This window comes from Pseudorasbora parva, chromosome 6 (assembly GCF_024679245.1).
Source record: "Pseudorasbora parva isolate DD20220531a chromosome 6, ASM2467924v1, whole genome shotgun sequence".
NCBI lineage: Eukaryota > Metazoa > Chordata > Actinopteri > Cypriniformes > Gobionidae > Pseudorasbora > Pseudorasbora parva.
In genome coordinates this window covers 38,858,108-38,886,040 of record NC_090177.1, presented here as the reverse complement: position 1 = coordinate 38,886,040, position 27,933 = coordinate 38,858,108, and the positions used below count along the sequence as shown (strand labels likewise).

At 45.3% G+C, this 27,933-nt stretch overlaps 1 protein-coding gene across 1 annotated transcript; it reads right to left on the bottom strand.

Annotated features, from left to right (window-relative positions):
* Positions 1-293: 293 nt before the first annotated feature.
* tulp1a (TUB like protein 1a) lies at positions 294-27,933 on the bottom strand. The gene is made up of 13 exons (XM_067447364.1): positions 27,680-27,933; positions 26,878-27,004; positions 23,097-23,198; positions 21,120-21,236; positions 19,915-20,025; positions 11,879-12,040; positions 11,494-11,576; positions 11,253-11,420; positions 10,165-10,277; positions 9,968-10,076; positions 9,779-9,877; positions 1,700-1,871; positions 294-1,518 (listed from the first exon to the last, which is right to left on the bottom strand). The coding sequence occupies exons 1-13, from the start codon at positions 27,734-27,736 to the stop codon at positions 1,385-1,387; spliced, it is 1,554 nt and encodes a 517-aa protein (XP_067303465.1). The 5' UTR covers positions 27,737-27,933; the 3' UTR covers positions 294-1,384.

Here is a 27,933-nt window from a genome sequence, read left to right as displayed (position 1 = left end):
TACCATCATACTCTGCTACCGCCAAACTCTGTTACCGTCGCCAAACTTGTTACCGTCCAAACTCTGTTACTGTCAAACTCTGTTACTGTCAAACTCTGTTACCTTCAAACTCTGTTACTGTCACCAAACTCTGCTACCGTCTCAAACTCTTTTACCATTGCCAAACTCTTTTACCGTCAAACTATGTTACCGTCAAACTCTGTTACCGTTGCCAAACCCTGTTACCGTCGCTAAACTCTTTTACCGTCTAACTCTGTTACCGTTGCCAAACCCTGTTACCGTCGCTAAACTCTGTTACCGTCAAACTCTGTTACCGTTGCCAAACCCTGTTACCGTCGGCAAACTGTTACCGTTAAACTATGTTACCGTCGCCAAACTCTGTTACCGTCTCAAACTGTTACCGTCACCAAACTCTGTTACCGTCACCAAACTCTGTTACTGTCTCAAACTCTGTTACCGTTGCCAAAGTCTGTTACCGTTGCCAAACTCTGTTAGCGTCACCAAACTCTGTTACTGTCTCAAACTCTGTTACCGTTGCCAAAGTCTGTTACCGTTGCCAAACTCTGTTACCGTCGCAAACTCTGTTACCATCTCAAACTCTGTTACCGTTGCCAAACTCTATTACCGGTGCCAAACTCTGTTACCGTCAAACTCTGTTACCATATCAAACTCTGTTACCGTCGCCAAACTCTGTTACCGTCGCCAAACTCTGTTACCGTCACCAAACTTTGTTACCGTCTCAAATTCTGTTACCGTCGCCAAACTCTGTTACCGTCTCAAACTCTGTTACCGTTGCCAACATTTTGTTACCGTCAAACTGTTACCGTCTCTAACTCTGTTACCATTGTCAAACTCTGTAACTGTCAAACTCTGTTACCATCAAACATTGAAAATGCCAAATGTATCTCCAAATATAAATCACAAAGGCATGAACATTTTTACATAATTATTATAACCAAAACAAAAAAACAATATGATACTGTAATTCAGTAAACATTTCCGAATACATTTTGAAACAACAATGTGCGTTAAAAATGACATATGTTTTCACATGCTTTGCACCTCAGGTGTTTGAGATAAAAACATACATTCATCATTTGCTTCTGATATCTAGATTTATATAAAAATCCACACATTCATAAATCTTGTTTTAAGTAGCCTGCATTCATCCCATGCATCTCTGCAGCACAGGCAATGCCTATGTGCAATGCCTAGTTCCTGTTCTGCATCTAAGCTAAATGTATCCCAATCACATTCAGGCACAGTGAAAATCATAAAAATGTTCCACGTCATCAGATAGCACATCTTTCTTCATCTTCCTCACTGATGATGAAGTTACCATGTGCTAATTGCAAAATTGTGACTCTTGGTTTGTGCCTTGCATTCATTCACAGGCCAATTTGCCATCAAAGCTAGACAAAGCGATAGCAAAGGCTTGCACTGCACACATAGGGTAATTATAGTCCAGAGTGAACATATCATCTGCCACCCTTCCAAACTGCATCACAATGTAGCTATCTGAAAAAGAGAGCATTTACAGTGAGGCTATAGTTTTTGCATTCAGGCTATAGTAACAATTCCAATACAAACACAATTCCAGCATAATTTGTCCTATTGAAATGTTGTAACCTTTGTGTAAGCACCGTTGAAGAGGTAACAGGACATTGACAGAATATCACCAGTCACAAGTCTCACTCACTGTCTTTGCTGTGAACGATCTGGAAGTTCTTGACAGAGGCCTGTGTGACCCGTCCAGAGAAGTTGAGGACATAGGAAGCAGTGTCATCATTCCAAACTGGAGTTTTGTTGTGGAGTTCAATCAGGTTGTCCATCTGTCTGTTCTGGTAGCGCATAAGTATGCTGTCATTGTCCTTTAGGTGAAATAAGAGAATGCATTTTTAAATCGGTCTGATTGAAAATCATGGTTTCTTTTATTCAGTTTGACTAAAAGCAAACACAGCCCAGAGGGAAAAAAGAGAGTAGCATTTACACTTGTCACCAGTGTTGATGTGCAGACACATAGTGGCTAGCTTCAAATTATTGGGCATTTGTTTGTGCATAACAGAAAGTATGATGTATATGCATTTGAAGTTGTCTTTATTTATGCTAAGTAACCTCATTTAAACATTGACTGACACAATTTTTCAAAAGTGAAAATTATACTTTCATATTAAAGCTAATTTAGCTTTTGTTTATGGTGAAAATAAGTTAAGCCAAATAATTATATTGACCTACATTAAAGGTGCAGTGTGTAATATTTATGAGGATCAGACATTTGACAGATATGTAACATAATATACATTATGTTTTCAGTGTTGTATAAAGATAAGGATAATTTACCCTTATGTTTTTATTTCATTTCTCTCTACATACACATCAAATCCCCTTACAGCGAAGTCACATTTTGCACCGACATGTTTCTACAGTAGACATAAACGGAAAAACTGCTATACAGAGCGCTAGCTACACTCTGCTGTCTCAGATGATATCTTTGTCCTGTGTCAGCCAACATAGCTTCTCTTTGTGCTTTGAAAGGGAGGGAGTGGTGGGGGATTGCAATTCACAACCTCACCGCTAGATACAATTCCAACTTTACACTCACCTAAAGGATTATTATGAACACCATACTAATACTGTGTTTGACCCCCTTTCGCCTTCAGAACTGCCATAATTCTACGTGGCATTGATTCAACAAGGTGCTGATAGCATTCTTTAGAAATGTTGGCCCATATTGATAGGATAGCATCTTGCAGTTGATTGAGATTTGTGGGATGCACGTCCAGGGCACAAAGCTCCCGTTCCACCACATCCCAAAAATGCTCTATTGGGTTGAGATCTGGTGACTGTGAGGGCCATTTTAGTACAGTCAACTCATTGTCATGTTCAAGAAACCAATTTGAAATGATTCGGGCTTTGTGACATGGTGCATTATTCTGCTGGAAGAAGCCATCAGTGGATGGGTACATGGTGGTCATAAAGGGATGGTCATGGTCAGAAACAATGCTCAGGTAGGCCATGGCAATTAAACAATTGTCCAATCAACCAATTGGCGCTAAGGGGCCTAAAGTGTGCCAAGAAAACATCCCCCACACCATTACACCACCACCACCAGCCTGCACAGTGGTAACAAGGCATGATGGATCCATGTTCTCATTCTGTTTACGCCAAATTCTGACTCTACCATCTGAATGTCTCAACAGAAATCAAAACTCATCAGACCAGGCAACATTTTTCTTCAACTGTCCAATTATGGTGCAAATTGTAGCCTCTTTTTCCTATTTGTAGTGGAGATGAGTGGTACCCAGTGGGGTCTTCTGCTGTTGTACCCCATCTGCCTCAAGGTTGTGTGTGTTGTGGCGTCACAAATGCTTTGCTGCATACCTCGGTTGTATCGAGCGGTTATTTCAGTCAAAGTTGCTCTTCTATCAGCTTGAATCAGTCGGCCCATTCTCCTCTGACCTCTGGCATCAACAAGGCATTTTCGCCCACAGGACTGCTGTATACTGGATGTTTTTCCCGTTTCACACCATTCTATGTAAACCCTAGAAATGGTTGTGTGTGAAAATCCTGAGCAGATTGTGAAATACTCAGACCGGCCCATCTGGCACCAACGACCTTGCCGCGCTCAAAATTGCTGAAATCACCTTTCTTTCCCATTCTGATATTCAGTTTGGAGTTCAGTAGATTGTCTTGACCAGGACCACACCCCTAAATGCATTGAAGCAACTGCAATGTGGTTGGTTGATTAGATAATTGCATTAATGAGAAATTGAACAGGTGTTCCTAATAATCATTTAGGTGAGTGTAAGTAACATGGTAACACTTGACAATGAGGTCTCATTTGTTAACATTAGTAAATGTACTAAAATCATGAACTAACAATGAGCTTTTTTACAGTATTTATTAATCTCTGTCAATATTATCCTTATTATAATTCAGCTGTTCATTGTTTGTTCATGTTAGTTCACAATGCATTAACTAATGATAACAAACACAACAATTAATTTTATTAATGTTGAAATTAACATTAACTAAAGAAAATATATATTGGGATATTTGATAGTAAAAATCGTTTCACGTTGTAGGAATATTTTTATCTGTGTAAAGTATTTTTGATTAATATTAAATCAAAATGTAATGTTTGAACTAAGCCATAAATATAATTTGAGGAAAACTCACATTCATTCTGCTGTAACAAATTACCGTTTTTTTTTTAATTTTTTAATTAATCCAAAGTATATTTTCTTCTCCGTGTAGTGAGTATTGTAATTTAGCTCATAAATTAGATAATTGCTTAACTAGCTATCATTTTTGGGATATCATCTGTGATAATTTGTACAATTTTTATTTTTTATTTTTTGCGGTTGCTTTTTTATTTTTAACAATGCGGTTGTTGCAGCAAATAACCCTGGACTGTAGAACCCAGGGTTCTACAGTCCCTACTTTATTGTACCCAAGAAAGGGGGTGAGCTACAACCAATCTTGGACCTGCGCGTCCTGAATCGGGCCCGTGTTGAACTGCTTGAATTCATTCAAAGGCAGGACAGCGGTCCCACTGAAATTCTTTCAGAGGCTCCTGGGGCATATGGCATCTGCAGCCGCGGTAACGCCGCTCGGATTGCTTCATATGAAACCGCTTCAACACTGGCTCGAGTCCCAAGGTGGGCGTGGCAGAGCGGTCAGTACTGGGTCCCAGTGACTACTTACTGCCGCCAAACTTTCAGCACTTGGTCCGACGCTACGTTTCTGCGGGCTGGGGTGCCCTTAGAACAAGTGTACAGGCATGCTGTGCTGTTCACGGATGCCTCTGTCACAGGCTGGGGGGCCACGTACAACAGGCATGCAGTTGCGGGTCTGTGGACGGGACCCCAATTGCATTGGCATATCAATTGTAATTTCAAAATTGAAATTGACATTTCAACAGTATATTTGGCACTGCGCCGCCTCAAGGGGCCGCTACATGGCAGACATGTACTGGTCCATACGGAGAACATGGCGGCCGTTGCGTACATCAACCGTCAGGGTGGTCTACGCTCCCGTGGCATGTTCCAACTCGCCCGCCAACTGCTCCTGTGGAGTCAGAAGCAGCTGAGATTGCTTCGGGCCATTCATGTCCCAGGTGTGGTCAACCAGACAGCCGACGAGTTCTCTCGGCAGTCAGCACCTCCGGGAGAGTGGCGACTCCACCCCTAGGCGGTCCAGCTGATATGGGACTTCTTCGGAGCCGCACTGGTAGACCAGTTTGCCTCTCCAGAAACGACCCATTGCCAGTGGTACTATTCCCTGACCGGAGGTACCCTAGGCACAGATGCACTGGCGCACAGCTGGCCCCGGGACCTATGCAAATATGCGTTTCCCCCAGTGAGCCTTCTTGCACAGACTTTGTGCAAAGTCAGGGAGGACGAGGAGCAGGTCTTGTTAGTTGCGCCCTATTGGCCCAACCGGACCTGGTTCCCAGAATTAACTCTCCTCGAGACAGCTCCTCCTTGGCCCATTCCCCTGAAGAAGGACCTTCTTTCTCAGTGACGGGTCACTTTATGGCACCCGCGTCCAGACCTCTAGAATTTTCATGTCTGGTCCCTGGACGGGACGCAGAGGTTCTAGATGGACTACCACAAGCAGTCGTAGATACCATCTCTTCAGCTAGAGACACCTCTATGCGCTGAAATGGAACCTGTTCGTTGAGTGGTGCTCTTCCCGCCGGGAAGACCCCGAAGACCCTTCCTGCAAGATGAGTTGGAGCAAAGGCTGTCTCCCTCCACCCTCAAAGTGAACGTTGCCGCAATAGCGGCGTACCATGACGCAACGCAATTGAAGGTAAGTCCGTAGGAAAACACGACCTAGTCTTCAGAATCCTCAGAGGTGCGAGGAGACTAAATCCTCCTCGCCCAAACTTGATACCCTCTTGGGACTTAGCTCTAGTGCTCAGGATACTTCAGAGCCCTCCCTTTGAGCCTTTGGAGTAAACTGAGCTTTACATTTTGTCAAAGAAGACAGTGCACCTGACCGCATTGGCTACCATTAAGAGGGTAGGGGACCTGCATGCACTTTCGGTCAACGAATCGTGCCTAGAATTCGGGCCTGGTAACTCTCACGTTGTCATGAGACCCCAGCCTGGATACGTGCCCGAGGTTCCTACCACTCCCTTCCGGGATCAGGTAGTGAACCTGCAACCCTGGCTTTGTTGTGTCCGGTCCGCGCTCTTCGCGCTTACATTGACCGGACTCAAAGTTTTCAGACCTCAGAGCAACTCTTCATCTGTTACAGAGGCCAGCAGAAGGGAAAGGCTGTCTCCAAGCAGAGGTTAGCCGACTGGATAGTGGATGCTATTGTCTTGGCTTACCAGTCCCAAGACATGCCTTTCCCGTTCAGGTTGTGAGCACACTCTACAAGGAGTGTAGCTTCCTCCTGGGCGCTGGCTCAAGGCGCCTCGCTGACAGACATTTGTTGAGCTGCGGGCTGGGGACACCTAACACGTTCGCTAGATTTTATAGCCTCCGTGTAGAGCCAGTGTCTTCCCGCATTCTCGCCCCTAGTGGCCAGTAGCGCTAAGTGCCCGTTCTAAGTGTTGGTTTGCAACACCACTCCCGCCTCTGGGCCGGATACGTGCGTCTATTGTCTCCAGTTGTGTTCCCTGGAAACGGCTAACCCTGTCGAGCTCCTCCTTCACCCCTGCAGTGTCAGACGTTGTGGACCGTCTGACGCTAGGCCCACACCCGTATGCTTGTGGAACGTGGCTGTAGGCTGGGTTCCATATGTAGCGGTTCCCACACGGCAACCCCATATGTGTATTCTTCCACGGTATTCGCTACCCTACTCGGCTAGCCCCGTGTCTTTCCCTTGACAGAGCCCGTTCTGTCATCTCTGGGCGTGTTCTTTCCCCCCTACAATTAGGTTGGAACCACCCCAGAGACTGCCATATGTTGCACTACCCTGCCAGGTTAGTCCTTATGTGTATTCCGCCACCAGCCCTTCTCTGAAGGATGTGGCTCTGCAGCGTACCTTCTCCCGAGACGGGCATGCTTTCCCAGCGTTCAGTAGTCACACTGAGTGGGTCTCGCAGAAACAGCAGTGACTGACCTCCCGGCTTGGAGCCCTGACTTCTGTACCATACTAGACGGAACAGTGCGCTCAAGCAGGACGCTGGAAGGGCCAGCCTCATGGTGTTTTGGTAGGGATCCCAATTCGTCGGTCAGTTCTGACCTACGTCGAACTGGTTATGTATGTAACCCTCGTTCCCTGAAGGTGGGAACGGAGATGTACGTCTCGTCACCAGTTGTGTGCTTCCGCTAGGAGCCCAGTCACTAGTCGGCTCCTCAGCAGAAAAAAGTATTGATCTGCCATTCCACTTCCTATTTATACCCGCGCTGCGGGGCGGAGAGTGGAATGCGCGGGTCACATGCCAATCTCCGATTGGCTCGTTTTTACATACTCAAAGTAAATAGGTCTCTGAGATCAGATCCCAATCCATCGGTCAGTTCCGACATGCGTCTCCGTTCCCTCCTTCAGGGAACGAGGGTTATATACATAACCGAGACGATTTTCTCAGCTTTGTGTGTTGTGTTTTTGTGTTTTTTTGTTTGTTTTTTATGAAACTTACCCATATTAAGTGTTGATAAAAAGGAATAAAATGTATGTTTTAAGTAAATGTAAAATACCAAAATAATATATAAATACTAAACTATAAGTAATATGTTATGTTCATTTTTTTAAAGTACTTGGAATATAAAACTATTAAACTAGTTTTTTATTTTATTTATTTAGTTAGTTTTTTAAGTATTTAACTAGTAAACTATACATTCACTTGTAGGATAGTTGCAGTACAAATGAAAAACTTTTTACTTTTTAAGCTTATTGCTGTTACAGTTTAAGTATACTTAAGTGTATACTTTTATACACTAAAAAGTAGTCCAATTTTGTCCCATGTAGTATAAACAGTTCACTTACAAGAATACTTCTAGAAAGTAGTTATCATAGTAATTATATGAGTATAATTACTATTTCAATTCTACTTGAACTTTACTTAAGCATACTAAATAAAATGAACTTGAAGTATAATTATTTTTTATAACCAAGGTATAGTTTTACTTTCCCAAATATAATCTACAATTGTATGTAGCTGACTTCAAAAAGTTAGCAGCAGTCTTGATGAAAAACATGAGATGACTAACTTTTAAGACTAGCCCCCAGCCAACATTTGTATGTATAGCCCATTTAGGTAAGAAAAGAGCTGAGAAAAAGCCTCAATATGGAATTGTCTGCAGGTTCCATATTGGCCATGTTAACTGCCCCAATTTATTTCATATAGGATGGTACTTGCAACTAGGTGGGACCCAACTAGGTAGTCAAAACCCATCTTAGTGTTAAAACACATCTTTGCCCTAGCTTGGACCCAACTCGGTAATCAAAACCCATCCCATAGTAAAAACCCATCTTGGTCCAATCTTTAATATGCTGTTTATCCAACCAGCCACAGGAGTTAGTGTTAGTCGGATCTTTGGTTTATGCTTCTTTAAACAAGTCTCAAATCTGTTACTTATGAAATTTAATTTCAGTTAGAAATGACCACGTAAATAACATCGATTTTGAGACATAGCTAAATCCCTGTTCAAAATGTTTCAAATATCAAAAAATAAAATCAACCAGGCCATTTTAACTTGCTTCTACCAGTCCTTTGAGCTCTTTTATTGTGACTTGTGTTTCATGGGACTCATGGGAAGCACACCACATTGCAAGTGCAGTGCTGTATCAGCTGAGCTTCTGTGTAAGTTTACTACATCAGAAAAGCCACACATATTTATGTGCTGATCATGTGCGGCAAACATCAAAATTAGTTCACAAACCATGCCCTATGAAGGTTGGACTGAGGTCATAATATAGTAATGTGCAAGGAACAACACAAAAATAAGTCTTTATTAACTCTTTCCCCTCCATTGCCAGAATTTTCCAGCGCTCTGTGTTTTCACTGTTATATCGTAGGGGGCTCTATTATGAAACTTCTGAAAGAGTACAGAAACTCCTGATCAAAACACATGAGAAGAAGAATCAGAAACAAGCGATAGCATACATAATCATATGCATGCGTAAAATAACGCAATCATCAACATTAAACCGCATATAAATAAAAACTGCCTAATGTTACTGAATGAAATGTCAGTAACAGAGCTGTGAAGTTTTGGGTGTTTTAATGAACTCCATCTACTCCATCTGTGTTTTGATCATCGTTCTGAATCCGATCCAGATATAATCTTTGACAAAAACATGATTTTTTTTTGCTCAAAATGTTGCTTTTTATGAAGCTCACCCAAATTCAAATGTTGATTATAAAATGTGTTTCTTGGGGCCATGAAACCTTGGATCAAAAAATTATCAATAATGCAGGTGCTGGATGGCAACATTTTCAAATAAAATCAAACTATATTTTATTCATATAGCATGTTTAAAAAAACAAAACAAAAAACATAAGTTTTCCAAAGTGCTTTACACTCCCAGATTTATTGCTGAAACGCTGGCGGGGCGAAAGAGTTAAAGGTATTAAAGAGTCAATAATCTGCACCTGTTATCATAATTTGTGTGAAAAGGAATACAAGTTGCTGTTGTTTTACCGCAACAAGTGTTAACTTCAACTGGAAACTTCAGTAAATTGAATGTATAGGCAAGTTTTTGGAATTTGTTTTTGTTTAAAACACATTTTCCCAATGAGCCTTTATTGGGAATTTTCTTGCTTGCATTTGTTGTTACATGTCAGAGTCAGATATAAAGCAGTAACTGAACTTACTGTTCGTGGGCGTATCGGCACTCGCTCATTGTCGTCATCCATGCCTGGGATGATCACAGCCATTTTTCTGGGCCCTTTAAACCCCAAAACATTTGTCTCCTGGACAGAAACAGCAGTATCTACTTTGAAACTTCTAAACAATTTTCCAACCTCCAGGTCAACTTTTGAGGAACTGAAGTGAGCACTCACATAAATTATAGCCGCTAGCTCTTGCCGGGCATTAGACATGTCCCTAAGGGCACGGTCAGGGTTGAGACCATTGTCAAACACTGTGAACTTGGTACCCATGAGATTGGACCTAAAAGAAGAGAAACCAAAAACCTTAAAAAGTGCAGTAGCTCAGCAAGCATACTTATTTTGCATACATTTTACATCAAACAAGTTACCTCAGCTTTCCGATAAAATTATTCCCTCCCCGTGACAGGTCAGTGGCATCTATGGATATCAAATAATTTGATGTTGCACTCTTTTTTCTTTTTCGACCAGCCAATAGGAAGACCTGCAGGATGGTGTGAAATGGCAAAGAGGGTCCCTAGTTAGTCATCAATAGAGCTTTACACACTGAGCTTAACACCGGTTATTGTCGTTCTCAACCCCAGGTAAAGGAAAGTTTTACACTTGTAATTTTTTCTGGGAGCGGGTTAAGTAGGACTGCTTACATGTGGTGCCGTGACCCAGATGGGAGTGAGGTTTAGGGGGGTGAGTGTAACCATAGACTGTAAAAAAATATGGACAAAGTGTCCGTTATGTCACCCATAGGAGCAGTTCTGAAGCATAAAGAAGAGACGAGCTGGCCGTTGCCATCTTGGCAGTGCGCGGCACACCCAGATAACAGAAAATGGGTAAAGAGGCAGGACGTGGGCAAAGCTTAGGTGACGCAATGACTAACAGACGGGGAATAAATGGCTATCCACCTGTCACTCAAAGTGGCCATGCCCTTAATTATGCAGAACTTTAAGGCTTTATATAATGTAAATGAATGAGTTTTAAAAAAATTCACCCCCCTCATAGTTTAAAGAGCAAAATGAACTGTATAGAACAAAACCACAATTTGTAACAGGCTCTTAACCTGTTTTTTTCTGCTGTAAAGTTGGGCATTTTAACATGGAGCTCAATGAGATTCTGCTCCTTCTGGAGCCTGTCCCTAGTGGCCAGTCAATGATTTTCAGTTTAAGTCACTTCCGTATTGGCTTCAACAGAAACTGGGGGAGGATGCCGCTTGAGTGTAACATACACCAGTAAGAGTTGTGTGTGTAAACCTCACTCCCCTGATCTCGAGAGGAGACGCCGATTTATATCCCGCTCGGAGAGGGTTGAGTAAGACCTGTTTCACAGGGTTAACTATTTCAAGTGTGAAAAGCCCTAATTTGTAATTGCATGCCCTTAGTAGAGCTATGCATTTCAAAATATTGGTACAAAACATTGTAGAACTGTCAGTAGTTCTGCATGAATTTGAGCCAAAAATGCAAGTTACCTTCTTCTCATTGTCTAAATGGAGGTAATAGGTGGGGTAGAAGCCTCTGTCCATGCCGCGCTTATCTCGCGTCACTTTACACTTGATGGTGGTTCCCTGAGGCGCAGACTGAAGAACAAACTCCTCAAGGTCATCAAACTCAATCTCCGGTGATGGAGGCCTCTCCTCCTGTCACAAAATAGATATTACTATTCAGATTTTTCCCTCAGGCTGACATTGCCTCAATTCACAGGAGTCTTACCTTTTTACTTTTCTTTCCTTTGCCTTTCTTCTTTTTGGGCACTTCTGTATCCTCATCATCACTTTCATCAGATTTAGCAGTCTCTAAAATGAGAAGCATATGGATTTATTACACGGCTCTGTGGAATGCTTGATTCTGATCCAGCGGTGTGTTATTCTCTGATAACAACCGGTAAAAACTGATAACACAGACTCACCCGGGTAACTGTCTCTGAAATTAGTAGCCTGCTAGGAACACTTTTTTCTCTTGGAAGTTATGCATTTTTAAAAATATTTTTTCGAGTATAATAAAAAGTTGTGGGTAAGCACATGTGGTTACAGTAGTCGATCTTTTGTCTATTTTTTTCTCTCCAAACTAACAGTTTAGATAGAAGTCTTCCACTTACTCTTTTTCTTGTTATTCTTGTCTTTGTCCTTATTACTCTTGTCTTTTTTCTTGTCTTTGTCTCCTCCAGCTTGAAACATGGAGGTGGAGTTGGCAGTGGATTTCTTTTTGCTCTTGCTGGGTTTAGTCTCTGGCTCACTCTCATCGCTGTCAGACTTAGTGGCTGGTGATGAATTTGACAATTACAATGTTTATTCATTATATAATAAAATTGTATTATTGATTATTTAATTATATACTCCAAGCAATGTCCAAGTCATATTTGACCCCAACATAAAATGTATATTTAAATTATATATTGCAAAAAGAAAAGTCAATTTTTAGATACACTATATTGCCAAAAGTGTTGGGACGTCTGCCTTAACATACACCTGAATTTTAATGACATTCCATTCTTATTCCGTAGGGCTTAATTGAGCTTTCCCAGCGTTGAGTTGGTCCATCCTTTGTAGCTCTAACAGCTTCAGCTGTTCAGTCTTTTCAGGCTTTTTTGACCAATCTTCTAGAAGGTATCAGTGCCTGACCTTTTGTGAGGTCAGCCACTGGTGTTGGATGAGAAGGCCTGGCTCTCAGTCTCCGCTCTAATTCATCCCAAAGGTGATCTATCTGGTTGAAGTCAGGACTCTGTGCAGGTCAGTCAAGTTCCTCCACACCCTTAATGTCGTTTATCGATGTTTTTATGTACATTGCATAAGGAACAGGAAGGGGCAATCCCCAAACTGTTCCCACAACATTAGGAGCATAAAATTGTCCAAAATATATTGGTATGCTGAAGCATTAAGAGTTCATTTTACTGGAACTAAGGGGCCAAGCCCAGCCCCTGAAAACGTCTCGGTTACATATGTAACCCTCGTTCCCTGAGGAGGGAACGGAGACGTAACGTCAGTGACTGACGAATGGGGGTTTCGCCTAGAAGCCAATCATCTTCGAGATCTTAGAAAGCGCCCAATGGCAGTGCCAATGCCATGGGCATGCGAAATTTGCATGCGTAACTCCGCCTACCCACCTGGGTATATAAGGAAGTAGCTGGCATGAATCGCATTATGTTACCTGCTGAGGAGCCAAGACTGAACTCTCGGCCGTTCCAGCGGTACAGCGGAAGTGGCAGCGGGACGTTACGTCTCCGTTCCCTCCTCAGGGAACGAGGGTTACATACGTAACCGAGACGTTCCCTTTCGTTCAGTCACTCCGACGTAACGTCAGTGACTGACGAATGGGGGTCCCAATGCAATAACGCCACTCGGCTGTCTTCCAGTGCCCTGCGCAAGCGTGAGAACCCTGATGCCAGTTAGGACGGTCAAAGGCCTCTACTTAACGCAGGAATACCAAGGTACACTGGGAGGCATATTCCAGGAGGAGATATGCGCCAAGATGCCTGCCCGTAGGGAGGACTTAGGAATACACGTATGACCCCGGGGGGCTGCATACGGAAGATCACTGGGGTACCAGCCGCAGGTGGATTTTTAACCCCAGGGGGTGGCAAGGTTGCCAAGGGAATACACCAGCTCAGGGAGGCTTACGGTGGAAATACACATGTGGGGGTCGCCGGAGGGGAACCATGCACATGGGGCACCTGGCCGGACACGAGTGTCTGGGCTAAGGGCAGACTTACTGGCGTCGGCGTCGTCAGTGCTGGAGGAGCTCAGGGCTCTCGGGGAACTCACCTGAGAAGAATATCGCACGTATACAGTCCGTGGAGTGGAATGGCGAGCAAGCGAAGACACCTGAGCCAATCCATTACCGGCCACTTGTAGAGGCGAGTACATAGTCGGATACAGGCTCCACTCGGAGTTTATAAAACCTGGCGAATGTGTTTGGTGTCGCCCAGCCTGCAGCTCTGCAGATGTCTGTCAGCGGAGCGCCATGTGCTAAAGCCCAAGAGGAGGCCACACTCTGGGTGGAATGGGCCCTGACCCCAAGGGGACATGGGCGTCCCTGCTGCTGGTAAGCCAAAACAATGGTGTCCACTATCCAGTGAGACAGCCTTTGCTTTGAGAGAGCCTTCCCTTTCAGCTTCCCACCATCACAGACAAAGAGCTGGTCTGAGGTCCTGAAACACTGCGTCCTGTCTACGTAAGCGCGAAGGGCGCGTACTGGACAGAGCAATGCCAAGGCTGGGTCTGCCTCCTCCAAAGGCAGCGCTTGCAGGTTCACCACCTGGTCTCTAAACGGAGTGGTGGGAACCTTGAGCACATATCCAGGCCGGGGTCTCAGGATCACGTGAGAGTCAGCCGGCCCGAATTCCAGGCACGCTTCATCAACCGAAAATGCCTGCAGGTCCCCTACCCTCTTGATGGAGGCCAATGCGGTCAGGAGCGCTGTCTTCATAGACAAGAACTTAACATCTACTGACCGCAAGGCTCAAATGGGGCCCTCTGCAGAGCACTTAGAACTACTGAGAGGTCCCAAGAGGGTACGAGAGGAGCACGAGGAGGATGTAGTCTCCTCGCACCACTCAGGAACCTGATGACCAGGTCGTGCTTACTTACCGTTTTCCCGTCCAAGAGGTCATGGTAGGCGGCAATAGCGGCCACATAAACCTTCAGGGTGGATGGAGACAGCCTTCGGTCCAACCCTTCCTGGAGGAAAGAGAGCACAGACCCGATCGGGCACTTCCAGGGGTCTTCTTGGCGAGAAGAGCACCAATTGACGAAGAGGTTCCACTTCAACGCATAGGCCCGTCTCGTGGACTCGGCCCGAGCGGAAGTGATGGTAGCCACCACCGGAGGTGGTAGGGTACTCAAACCTGCCGCGTCCCGTCCAGGAGCCACACGTGGAGGTTCCAAGATCGGGACGCGGGTGCCACAGGGTGCCCCGTCTCTGAGAGAGTAGATCCTGTCTCAGAGGAATCGGCCAGGGAGGGGCTGTCGCAAGGAGAACTAGTTCTGGGAACCAGGTCCGGCCGTGCCAGTACGGGGCGACCAAGATGACCTGCTCCTTGTCCTCCCTGACCTTGCACAGAACACGTGCAAGAAGGCTCACTGGGGGAACGCATACTTGCGTAGGCCCTGCGGCCAGCTGTGCGCCAGTGCGTCTGTGCCGAGCGTGCCCTCGGTCAGGTAAAAGTACAGGCTGCAATGGGACGAGTCGTGGGAGGCAAACAGATCTACCTGTGCATCCCCGAACTGATCCCGGATCAGCTGGACCGACTGGGGATGGAGTCTCCACTCCCGAAGGGATAGGCTGAACCCGTGAGAGCTCGTCGGCTGCACGGTTCAGGATCCCCGGGATATGGACAGCACGAAGGGACCTCAGGCGCTTCTGACTCCATAAGATGAGATGGCGGGCGAGTTGAGACATGCGGCGGGAGCGTAGACCGCCCTGGTGGTTGATGTCCGCTACTACGGCCGTGTTCTCTGATCTGACCAGAACGTGTTGGCCCTTCAACAACGCTAGGAAGCGGTGCAAGGCGAACCGAACTGCCAGCAACTCGAGGCAATTGATATGCAGGCGGCTCTGGCTCTCTGACCAAGAGCCGGCGGCTGCATGTCCATTGCACATGGCACCCCAACCCGTGGTGGACGCATCTGTTGACACAACAACATGCCGGGAAACTCGTTCTAAGGGCACACCTGCCCGTAGAAAGCTGAGGTTCGACCACTGGGTGAGTGTCTGTCTGCAGGCCTGAGTCACTGGGACCCGGAGCGTGCCAGACTGCCATGCCCATCTCAGGACTCGATCGCGAAGCCAGTGCTGAAGCGGTCTCATATGAAGCAATCCGAGCGGCGTCACCACGGCTGCAGATGCCATATGCCCCAGGAGCCTCTGAAATAGTTTCAGTGGAACCGCACTCTTGCTCTCTATCTGCCTGAGGCAAGTCAGCAGTGACTGCGCGCGCAAGCCGGTAAGCTGCGCGCACATGGCGACCGAGTCGATCTCCATACCGAGAAAAGAGATCCTCTGCACTGGGCAGAGTTTGCTCTTCTCCCAGTTGACCCGAAGGCCCAAACGAGCTAAGTGGTGGAGAACCAGGTCTCTGTGTTCGCACACCCGGTCCCAAGAGTGGCCCAGTATGAGCCAGTCATCGAGATAGTTCAGGATGCGAACCCCTTGTTGCCTGAGTGGCGCAAGGGCTGCCTCGACAATCTTTGTGAAGACGCGAGGGGACAGAGCTAGCCCGAATGGTAGTACGGCATACTGATATGCCCGCCCCTCGAACGCAAACAGTAGGGACGGTCTGTGTCGCGGAAGGACGGACACATGGAAGTACGCGTCCTTCAGGTCGATCGCTGCAAACCAATCGCATGGACGAACGCATTCGACAAGGTGTTTCGCAGTCAACATCCTGAACGGAAGCCTGTACAGGGATCGGTTCAGGACGCGAAGGTCCAGGATCGGTCGTAACCCACCGGATTTCTTCGGTACAATGAAGTAAGGGCTGTAGAAGCCGGACTTCATCTCGGCTGGAGGGACGAGCTCGACCGCACCCTTCGCCAGTAGGGTCGCGATCTCCGCACGCATGACTGGGGCATTGGACCCCACCATGGTGTACCGGACACCCCGGAAGCGGGGAGGAGCTCGCGCGAACTGAATCGCGTAGCCGAGCCGGATGGTCCGTGCGACCCAGCGGGACAGTCCCGGCAGCTGTAGCCACGCTCCCAGGGAGTGTACCAACGGGGTCATGCGGAGCACCGGCGTACCCTCGGTGGGGCAGCGAGGCAGCGTTACCGGCCCGGACTCGGGTGGCGTAGCGGCCCGGTGTCGGGGCGACGGTAACAGCTGCGCCCTGACAGAGGAGACCAGGGAAGGACTCGCGTTCCACTGGGGTCTGCTCTGAGAGGGGGCTGGCGACAGAGAGGGACGAGAGCGGCGTGGCCCGGGGGCGGCGCACACTGCCGTCACCAGTCTCTGGGTGCTCAGGGATGGGTTAATCAGTTCTTTCTTGCAAAGGTTGCTGCTGACCCGTGGGCCAGCAGCTGGACAAAGGATTCTCCCCCGGCCCTCCACCGGGGGAAGGGGCGGACCTGCCACCGTCCCATGAAAGAACTGCCCATCCCAGAGCTGTCCGCGTCCGGAGCGCCGCTGGCCTTATTTTCAGCAGGCTGCGGGGCTGGCGCGGACTGGGACGGCTTCCTGCAGCGGGCCCTGTGGCATGGCCAGGGTGAAGGCTGCTGCTGTGGCCACGAGGGAGGGGGTCGCAGGAAGTCGCCCTGGTGGCGAGGAGGCTGAGGCAACTGTGCCGGCGGCGCTTAGGTGCAGCAGCGGGCCGCCGGGGCAGATAGCCCCAGTCTGCCTCTGGGGACAGCCAAGAACTGTTGGGCGCAGTCCCTGACCGTGCCGCCGATAAGGCCGGCCTGGGATATGGGCGAGCCGAGGAGGCGGGCTCACTCAGCCGTCCCACATCGACCAAGTAAGGCCAGTTGTCTTTCCCGGACCACAGCTGTGGACATCTCCTGACCCAGGGGGCGTGTGGTCACCGATGCCGCGCTGGGCGGGATCGGTGGCGGCACGCCTTTCTCGAGGCAGTGTTACCGGCCCGGACTCGGGTGGCATAGCGGCCCGGTGTCGAGGCACTGGTAACGACTGCGCCCTGACAGAGGAGACCAGGGAAGGACTCGCGTTTCACTGGGGTCTGCTCTGCGAGGGGGCTCATACGCCCTGGATCAGCTCTGTCCTCGTGCATACGCATCGGGGCGGCAGCTTACCCCATAGCACTGCTGGACTACGCCACCGAAGTAGACGAGCCAGCAGGCTTGGGAGGGCGCTTAGGATAGCCTCACCGCGTCAAGTCAAAGCACTCAGTGGACACCGTAGTGCGCAACAGAGCACCTGACTGAGGGGGAGGGACCCCAGTGTACCCTTAGGCCGCGACCCCTCGAGGGCAGAGAAGGCGGAGGAGGCCACCAAACGGTCGCGGGAAGACCCGGAGATCTCCCGGACCGCGTGCACTCCTCATGCATCTCGGGAGCGAAATGGCATTGGGGGCGGGGCCCGCAGCTGTCGGGTGCCACCCCCAAAAACCAATCGCCCAACCGCGAGCACTCGTGACAGGGTGGAGATTCACACCAGCCCGAGGCTCGCGGCTGCCCGAGATAACATGGCTGTCAACTCTAGGTCAGATTCTACAGTGCTACCACACCCGGAGGCGGAGCATAGCCGAATCGTCATCCCCAAAGGACTCTAGCCCACCTTGAGATGCGGCAATCGACCTCTCGCCGCTATCTGGAGTATGAACGAAACGAACGGGGCGTCAGCAGACGGTCCCGCTGCTTCAGTCCAACACTCACTGGAAGCGATGTGCAAGAGGGCGGGAGTGGCCCGAGGAATGATCGTCGGGGTTCTTAATACCACAGCACCGCCCTCAGGTCACCCTGGCCACCAGCCAAAGTACCACCTCTCTCGGAAATGGTAGATCGGGGTGTGGCAGAGGGGACTCTCTCTCTTTACAGAGATCATTGAGTCTCGACCACAACATCGCGATGGTCATGTTCCCACAGAGGGAACAGAGCACATCCACAAACACTGTCCGAACGTGCTGGGCCCAAACACGTCGAGCAGTGAATGCGTCCCAAAGACAGCAACAGATATCGACCGCACCCGGAAGTGCGCGGGCAACCCGTCTCGAAAAAGACGTGCCACACGCAAGCTCTTTTTGTGAGAGGAAGCTCTGCAGAGTGCCGAAGCGCCCAGGGAAAACACACACAGCTGTTGCAGATCACTGCACAGATCAGCAGGCAGGCAATGTGAGATCGCTGGAACGCGCCGTTACACCAACACCCTGGAGAACCGCTCGTCTCGAAGACTGAAGAGAGGACTTCAGAATTCAGGCTTGCCGGAGTGAAGAGATGCTCTTGGCTCCGAAGCAGAAACATAATGCGATTCATGCCAGCTACTTCCTTATATACCCAGGTGGGTAGGCGGAGTTACGCATGCAAATTTCGCATGCCCATGGCATTGGCACTGCCATTGGGCGCTTTCTAAGATCTCGAAGATGATTGGCTTCTAGGCGAAACCCCCATTCGTCAGTCACTGACGTTACGTCGGAGTGACTGAACGAAAGGGAACAAACCCATATCATAATCCCCCCTCCCCCAAACTTTACACTTGGCACAATGCAGTCAGGCAAGTACCGTTCTCCTGGCAACCGTCAAACCCAGACTCATCCATCGGATTGCCAGACAGAGAAGTGTGATTGGTTACTCCAGAGAACACGTCTCTCTGCTCTAGAGTCCAGTGGCGGCTGCTTTGCACCACTGCATCTGACGCTTTGCATTGCACTTGGTGATGTAAGGCTTGGATGAGCTGCTCGGCTATGGAAACCCATTTCATGAAGCTCTCTACACACTGTTCTTAAGCTAATCTGAAGGGCACATGAAGTTTGGAGGTCTGTAACTATTGGTTCTGCAGAAAGTTGGCGACTTCTGCGCACTGTGCACCTCAGCATGCGCTGACCCCGCTTTCTGATTTTACGTGGCCTACTACTTAATGGCTGAGTTGCTGTTTTTCCCAATTGCTTCCACTTTGTTATAATACCACTAACATAAACTGTGGAATATTTAGTAGTAATGGAATTTCAAATGGACGTATTCCACAGGTGGCAACCAATCACAGCATCACGCTTGAATTCAATGAGCTCCTGAGAGCGACGCATACTTTCGCAGATGTTTGTAGAAGCGTCTGCATGCCTAGTGCTTCATTTATACATCTGTGGCCATGGAAGTGATTGGAACACCTGAATTCAATGATTTTGGAGGGGTGTCCCAATAGTTTTGGCAATATAGTGTATATATTTGCATTTTAACGTGATTTTGGGTACTATTACACACACTATCACTGTGTGTAAATCAAAATAACAGAAATATGTATAAATACTTTACGATTTAAATAATATATCTTTGTATGAAAAATATTTAGCATACAAAATATTTTGAAAATATTGTAGCATACAAACAAATGCAATAGTTTGCTTCATATTTTTTGCAAAACGGTGAAATATGACCCAGACATATTCTTGAAAGGCTTTGTAAGATTCACAAGCTATAGTTGCTTTAACAACACAATGATCAATGTACAGTGTTTTAAGAAAAGTGAAATTACCTTTCTTTTTTGCAATAAAATCTGGTTTGTTTCCATTTATCTGAAACATAGAAGCTGGCTCCTTTTTTGATTTAGATGTCTTTCCTTTGCTTTCTGATTCACCTTTATTCTCTGCAGAGATAATATATTGGGGGAAAAAAAAATTAGATAACTCAGTATTTCTACATGGCTCGCCTACAACAAAACCTACAAGTTAGTGTGCGAGTCATTGAAGCCAATGTAGAGTTTGTTCACAGGCTGTGAGTCCGTATTTAGCTGAGAGTCCTTAAGTGACAGGTAAGGACCAGTTCCCAGAATTCTCCTTGGGTTATTAAGGTGTGCCAGCTTTCAGATAACCAGCACAGTTTCTAGTTGAAGATCAGTTACTTTCAATATGGAAATGATGTGGTTCATGGCTCAATAGTTAGCACTAGAGATCCAGCAAACAAAAATATTCTCGAAGAACTTTTAGCTATCAGTCCCATTACGTTATGAATTTCTGCATGTTCTCTGAAGCAGTATAAATAAATGTACAGGTTTCCAGACTGAGTTGGAGGGCAAAATCAAATCGCCATCAGATCAGGCTCGGTTTACCCAGTCTACAAACATGGTTGAACTTTTGAAAAATGCTCCAGGTTTTCTGCATCACCCTATATTAAACTATTTGTTGATGTCGTTTCTCCACTTATCCGAGTGGCTTGATCAGCCGCCCCCCTGGGGAGCTCACCATCTGTCTTTTAACAGCAGGAAAAATGAGGCCAAGCCTTTAAGATGAGCAAACAAATCCCTACAACCATAACTAAAACCAAGAGTTAAATTCACTTGAAAGTCCCCCACTTTTGCTCATAGACAAACCGGAGTGGTGATCTTTAAGACAGCTCTGCCGTATTGTTCTGGCTAATCTTCTTAGCTCACGAGATCTAGCGCTAATCCTCTTCCTGAGACGCAAACCCCCCATGCATGTGTACATAACGACATTAAGAGTTACACACACTGAAGCCATTGTCTAAGTTTCGATACCTAAAGGGTTTTGTTTTGAGGGGGGAATAAACCTAAAAAGCTCAAACTGTTTTAAGGGACCAAGAACCCCCAACAAAGTGCAGTTAAAAAAGACTCTTATAATAACATAAATGCTACTTGACTGTTGAAACTAATTGAACAAAGCTCAAAATGAACCTTGGCCTGGCTCATTAGCATGCATTCAAGCGTGAATACGCTCAGCTGACCTTTAGCCTTTGATTTTTTTTCTTTGGTGCCAGCAGGGGAGCTTTCTTTAATGGATTTCTTCTTTGTCTTCTTCTGTGAGGTCTCCTCTTCATCACTGTCCTCATCTTCATCAGAATCTGATCAAAATTTCAGTTAGAAATGTCAGTTTTGAAGGACAAATCATACAAATGATTACATACAATCTTTTTTCCCTTATGTTGGCCATGTTGACTTTCTTGGTCTGTGCATGTTATTCCAATAGGTAATATTTAAGTTGGCAACTTTTGCGCACTGTGTGCTTCTACGTGGTCTAATACTTCGTGGCTGAGTTGCTTTTGTTCTCAATTGCTTCCACTTTGTTATAATACCACTAACAGTCGAGCATGGAATATGTAGTAGTGAGGAAATTTCACGAATGGACTAATTGCACAGGTGGCAAACTATCACAGTACCACGCTTAAATTCACTGAGCTCCTCAGAGTGACCCATTCTGGGAAGTGATTGGAATACCTTAATTCAATTCAATTCATTTGGCAATACAGTGTACACTCAACTAAATGATTATTAGGAACACCTGTTCAATTTCCTATTAATGCAATTATCTAATCAACCAATCACATGGCAGTTGCTTCAATGCATTTAGGGGTGTGGTCCTGGTCAAGACAATCTCCTGAACTCCAAACTGAATGTCAGAATGGGAAAGAAAGGTGATTTAAGCAATTTTGAGCGTGGCATGGTTGTTGGTGCCAGACGGGCCGGTCTGAGTATTTCAGAATCTGCTCAGTTACTGGGATTTTCACACACAACCATTTCTAGGGTTTACAAAGAATGGTGTGAAAAGGGAAAAACATCCAGTATGCAGCAGTCCTGTGGGCGAAAATGCCTTGTTGATGCGAGAGGTCAGAGGAGAATGGGCCGACTGATTCAAGCTGATAGAAGAGCAACTTTGACTGAAATAACCACTCGTTACAACCGAGGTATGCAGCAAAGCATTTGTGAAGCCACAACACACACAAACTGGAGGCGGATGGGCTACAAAAGCAGAAGACCCCACCGGGCAACACTCATCTCCACTACAAATAGGAAAAAGAGGCTACAATTTGCACAAGCTCGGCAAAATTGGACAGTTGAAGACTGGAAAAATGTTGCCTGGTCTGATGAGTTTTGATTTCTGTTGAGACGTTCAGATGGTAGAGTCAGAATTTGGCGTAAACAGAATGAGAACATGGATCCATCTTGCCTTGTTAACATTGTGCAGGCTGGTGGTGGTGGTGTAATGGTGTGGGGGATGTTTTCTTGGCACACTTTAGGCCCCTTAGTGCCAATTGGGCATTGTTTAAATGCCACAGCCTACCTGAGCATTGTTTCTGACCATGTCCATCCCTTTATGACCACCATGTACCCATCCTCTGATGGCTTCTTCCAGCAGGATAATGCACCATGTCACAAAGCTGGAATCATTTCAAATTGTTTTCTTGAGCATGACAATGAGTTCACTGTACTAAAATGGCCGCCACAGTCACCAGATCTCAACCCACCTTCGGGATGTGATGGAACGGGAGCTTCGTGCCCTGGATGTGCATCCCACAAATCTCCATCAACTGCAAGATGCTATCCTATCAATATGGGCCAACATTTCTAAAGAATGCTTTCAGCACCTTGTTGAATAAATGCCACGTAGAATTAAGGCAGTTCTGAAGGCGAAAGGGGGTCAAACACAGTATTAGTGTGGTGTTCCTAATAATCCTTTAGGTGAGTGTATATATTTGCATTTTTACATTATTTTTGGTACTATTAAAAAAAAAAAAAAATTTTCAGTTCTGTTTTACTGAAGTCATCAAGGGTCATGGTTTGGCTAGTTATCATATCAACATACACAGAGGTAGAATGAGGAGCAAGATCAAATGCAAAAAAAGTAAAGACATTTGGAGACAATTTTAAGTAAAATCTGTCCCAAAACTATTTGTTCTAATTGATGGATTAAAAATCACTTATACCTTTCTTTTTCTTAGGAGTACTCTTGGTCTTCTTTTTTGTGTTCTTCTCTGTTATGTCTTCTTTGTCCTTCTCGGTTTTCTTTTTCTTTACTGTTTTGCTCTCTGTTGAGAAATAAAAAGTTATTTTATCAACCATGGATCATTCTGCTAGTACAAAATGATAGTGCTCCCTAAAAAGTGTTCTAAAACCAAGCACTTAAAATACCTGATTCCCATTTAATAATCAACTGGCCCCTGTAACAATCATTTCCTGCTTAGATTTGTTGTTCCCTGGCACTAGCTGTGTCTCATTTCAGAAGGCCGCGTCCTCCGGAGGTCGCATTCGAAGGCTGCATACGTCATAAGGCCGTCTCATTTCAAAAAACTGAGTAGGACTCTCCAAACGCGACCTTCGAATGCGTCCTTCTTTCACAGGAATTCAGAGTGTGCATGAGGTGTATCCTTCACGGCTGGAGATAACCCACAATTCTTTGTGTCTCCGTTAACAACCGTCATTTTTTTTTATATTATATGAAAAAACGGCACCACTGCCAGATATACAAGCGAGCGTAGGTGTGGTGTTTAAAATAAGTTATTTATTGTTGTTTTTTAAGCTCTATTACCTCAAACAAGATCGTTGTGGTAAACAGGATTACAACGGTTTAGTGCATTTTAAACGTTTAGAACAGTACATTTCTGTCAAGACAAGAAACATTTCATAGTCATTTTCAAGTTATAAATAGTTTTCATTCATATAACTGGCGTGAGAGCGCAACGAGGCTGAACTTGTTGGCATAGGAACGAGAGACTTCCTGCCTGTGTGTCCTACGAAGGACGTCTCGTTTAATTCTGATTGAGGACACTCCGTATACTGCATCTTACACAGGACGTGTCCTCCGGAGGACACAGCCTTCGAAATTTAACGAAATGAAACACAGCTACTGTTACCCAAGTTCTCGTTGTTGCCATGGTTTCTGATTGATTTTCGCACCTGTTTCTTGCTCTGTTGATTATCATTCCTTCATATACAGAAACTTTTAAAGACACCCTATAGTGAAAATCAAGTTTTTATTGTTGTTTATATAGTGTGTTTATATAGCCTGACGTGGTCATACTCAATTCTAGTCAGAATATGAGTCTGATGCTCCATTGGGCTGTGATTATGAGGCGTGTTTCAACTGAACTAGGAAAGACATCAATTGGATAGAGCTACAACCAATCAGAGCAACGAAGGGACGCATAACGTTACTTGTCAAATGTCAACAGAGCTCAACTGCACTGTGATGCCAAGTCCGCGTTTTTTCCGCGGGTTCTTTTCTATGTCTGCGGGTTAAAGTGACTATTATGTGATATATAGACCCTGGAGTGCGAATTTTAGCAGGCAACCTTGCCACAATAACACACATTTTACCCCCCAAACGCCATTCTTTCACCGGAGAACCCCCCTAGTAGTTGCCGCATTTTGTTGTAAAAACTTGGCAACCCTGTCTGCACGCGCGCTGAAATCAGGCTGGAATACACGATCTTTGCCAGAGTTGTAAAATAATTTAATGATACACAGAGTACTTACCCAACATGATCAACATTTCTGAGAGAAATTGAGATGGTGAATGCATACAAACAAGCTCTCCGTTTAGGATTCAAACAAATACAACCCAAGACCCTTTGATGACGTGCATGATTACGTTACTGTTGATCATCTGTCCGTCATCGTCTAAAGCCCGCCCTGATGATTTCATTGGTCCAAACAGTTTCTGTTCGGGGATAATCACTCCTCTGTGGAGCAAGGCCAGACCGAATTGCCCGACCTAAAAAATGTGTGGGCGGGGCTAAGTTCGGCTGGCATCCAGGCTAGTGTTCATATGCTTTAAAACAAACCATGCGAAAATTCAGAAGTCAACACCTATTTTATTATTTAAACTGCTGTGAACCAAAGACAAAAACACTGTTTAAAATCAACAGTGATTCTGACGTCACAAACTACTTTGTATCTAACCACATCAACATGTGGGTGGGCTTTGGCATTTCATTAACTATGACCGCTCTGAAGCAGGGGAGTCTCAAAAGAAGCCAGTTTATCCCAGTTTAAAGAGTTGTGAGAAAAAGAGATGTGCGTGACAGGGCGTCAGATCCGCTTCATGTTCAGTGGCGGCAGATCTTAAGCAGCCTAATAATCCAGTTACTGCGATCTTATATGTCAGTGTAACAGAGAAAATTGTAGCTTTAATAAGGATGAATCTATATTTAATTTATAGTTTATGCAGTTAAGACTGTAAAGTGTTTGATAACTTTCAGTTATTATTAAATTTCTCTATATTGAAATTAAGGCCATGGGTAAATATGCCATTTATTATAATGGTGTCACAGTTCACCAGTGTGAGTGCCCTGATCACCACCAGTGGGCATTTCAAGCCAGACTGTCATTCCATCATAGACTACATTACCCATAATCCTTTGCCCGGACTAATTCGCACTCCCTAGCACTTCACCTGTGTCTCATCACCTCATTACATCTGCCTATTCTGTGTCTCATTTCGTTAAATTTCGAAGGCTGCGTCCTCCGGAGGATGCAGTATATGGAGTGTCCTCAATCAGAATTAAACGAGACGTCCTTCGTAGGACACACAGGCAGGAAGTCTCTCGTTCCTATGCCAACAAGTTCAGCCTCTTTGCGCTCTCACGCCAGCTATATGAATGAAAATGATTTATAACTTGAAAGTGACTATGAAATGTTTTTTGTCTTGACAGCAATGTACTGTTCTAAACGTTTAAAATGCACTAAACCATTGTAATCCTGTTTACCACAACTATCTGTTTGAGGTAATAGAGCTTAAAAAAAACAACAATAAATAACTTATTTTAAACACCACACCTACGCTCGCTTGTATATCTGGCAGTGGTGCCGTTTTTTCATATAATATAAAAAAAATATGACGGTTGTTAACGGAGACGCAAAGAATTGTGGGTTATCTCCAGCCGTGAAGGATACACCTCATGCACACTCTGAATTCCTGTGAAAGAAGGACGCATTCGAAGGTCGCGTTTGGAGAGTCCTACTCAGTTTTTTGAAATGAGACGGCCTTATGACGTATGCAGCCTTCGAATGCGACCTCCGGAGGACGCAGCCTTCTGAAATGAGACACAGCTTATATATACCTTGTACACTTGAAGTCTTGTATGTGTAACAACTGCATTTCCATGGTTTCATGTATCTTGGTCTTGGATTTCTTGCCCTCTCCATGGATTACCCTTTTGCCAGTATCCTCTGTTTTGTTTGCTTGATTTTTCCTGTTATGACCTCTTGCCTGTTTGTGGATTACCCATTCATTAAAAGCTGTGTTTGGATCTCCAACCTTCTGTCTGAGCGGTTTATGTGAGGATTGTTCTAAGTTCACTTCAATTAAAAGTTATGTTTTAATGTCTAATAAATGTTGAAATTGATGTAGCTTTCAATTTTACTGTGTGTTATAAAATTATTAACTTCATAGAAATATCAGTAGCGGTATTAGTATCAGTGATGCTGGCCTTCATTAATAAAAAGATGCAATTACAATAAATATTTAGAATATACTGTCTTTGTTTCTGCATTCATTTAGAGAGTAACTGTGAAATCATTACAATATAAAAATATTGCTTGATAAATATAAGCTTGAACATGTGCCAATCCAATGTCCTTGTACGTTTGGTGATGATTTAATTTCCGAGGGGTCTCCAAATAATGAAAAAATCCAGTAAAAATGAAGTCACAACAGTCGCTAAGTATAGGTTTGTCTGTGCGAGGTGTGTAATGTATCAGACTGACTCTCTGAAGGCGTATTCTCCTCCTCGTCTGAAAACTCTTCAGTCTTTTTAGCTTTGCTCTTCTTCGGTTTGTCTTCGGCTCTGTTGGCCTTTCCGGAATCTGCCTCAGGCTTCTTCTTTTTCGTCTTCTATACATGGGCTGTTAATAAGGACAATGAATCACCTTTACAGTTTTTCTTGTTCATGCTTGTACGCTTCTGTGCTATGTAAATTTAAGCAATAGTTTTTGAACTTACCCATTGCCAAACATCAATGAAAGCAAGCAAAAGGATGCACACAATACTTTAGACATTGATTGTGACCATGAAGACAAAATTGACAGTTCTTACTTTTCTGGAATATAGTGGACATTTAAAAAATAAAATAAAACCTTTTTCCCTCACAAACTTTAATCAAAATGACTTCCTTTTGCAGGGTCATTCTCTTCTTTGATGATGTGTTTACCAACCGGTCACATCCAATCAAATCAATTCCCCAGGGACAAAATCAAGTCCCACCCTACATTTTTCTCTGAGAAGCCCTTTCACTCAGATTATGTCATAATACAGAAGAAAAACTGTAGCAACTATAATGTCCCGGGTCATTAAAGACCCGGGGTGTGCGTTTAAGGGTTAAATTATGCATATCGCAATGCATCTTTGTAATCATGTCTACGCCTTTCTAAAGGACAAACAATCAATCAGCATTGTCTGTACATTCAAACACTGCCAAACAAAGGAGATTAAATTTGTTGGTGGCACATTGGTTTAAGACGTGACCTCTTATGTTCAGAACGCTGCAGGAGGAGAAAGTCTAATGCTTACACAATGTAGGCCGGACGTCACAGGCTGCTTCCGTACTGCACGGAGTGGGGAGCACATAATCTGATTAGTTCCAATCTTATACGAGTATTTATAGACAAAGAGCAAAGACAGTGGGATCCTTGATTTCTGCCGGTTTGGGAATTTTACTCATACATTATGGAAAACCCCTCCGTGGATCGTTAGCCACAGTAGTTTTGTTCATCCAAAAGCATCTTGTTTGGCTGTGAAATATTGATTGGATCATTTTTAAATCA

Excerpts from the sequence above, each read along its gene's own strand:
- tulp1a (XM_067447364.1), bottom strand. The coding sequence starts at position 27,736 with ATGTGCTCCCCACTCCGTGCAGTACGGAAGCAGCCTGTGACGTCCGGC. Across the intron at positions 21,237-23,096 it reads TACTCCTAAGAAAAAGAAAG|ATTCTGATGAAGATGAGGAC; the intron begins GTATAAGTGATT and ends AATTTTGATCAG. Across the intron at positions 11,421-11,493 it reads AAGGAAAGAAAAGTAAAAAG|GAGGAGAGGCCTCCATCACC; the intron begins GTAAGACTCCTG and ends ATTTTGTGACAG.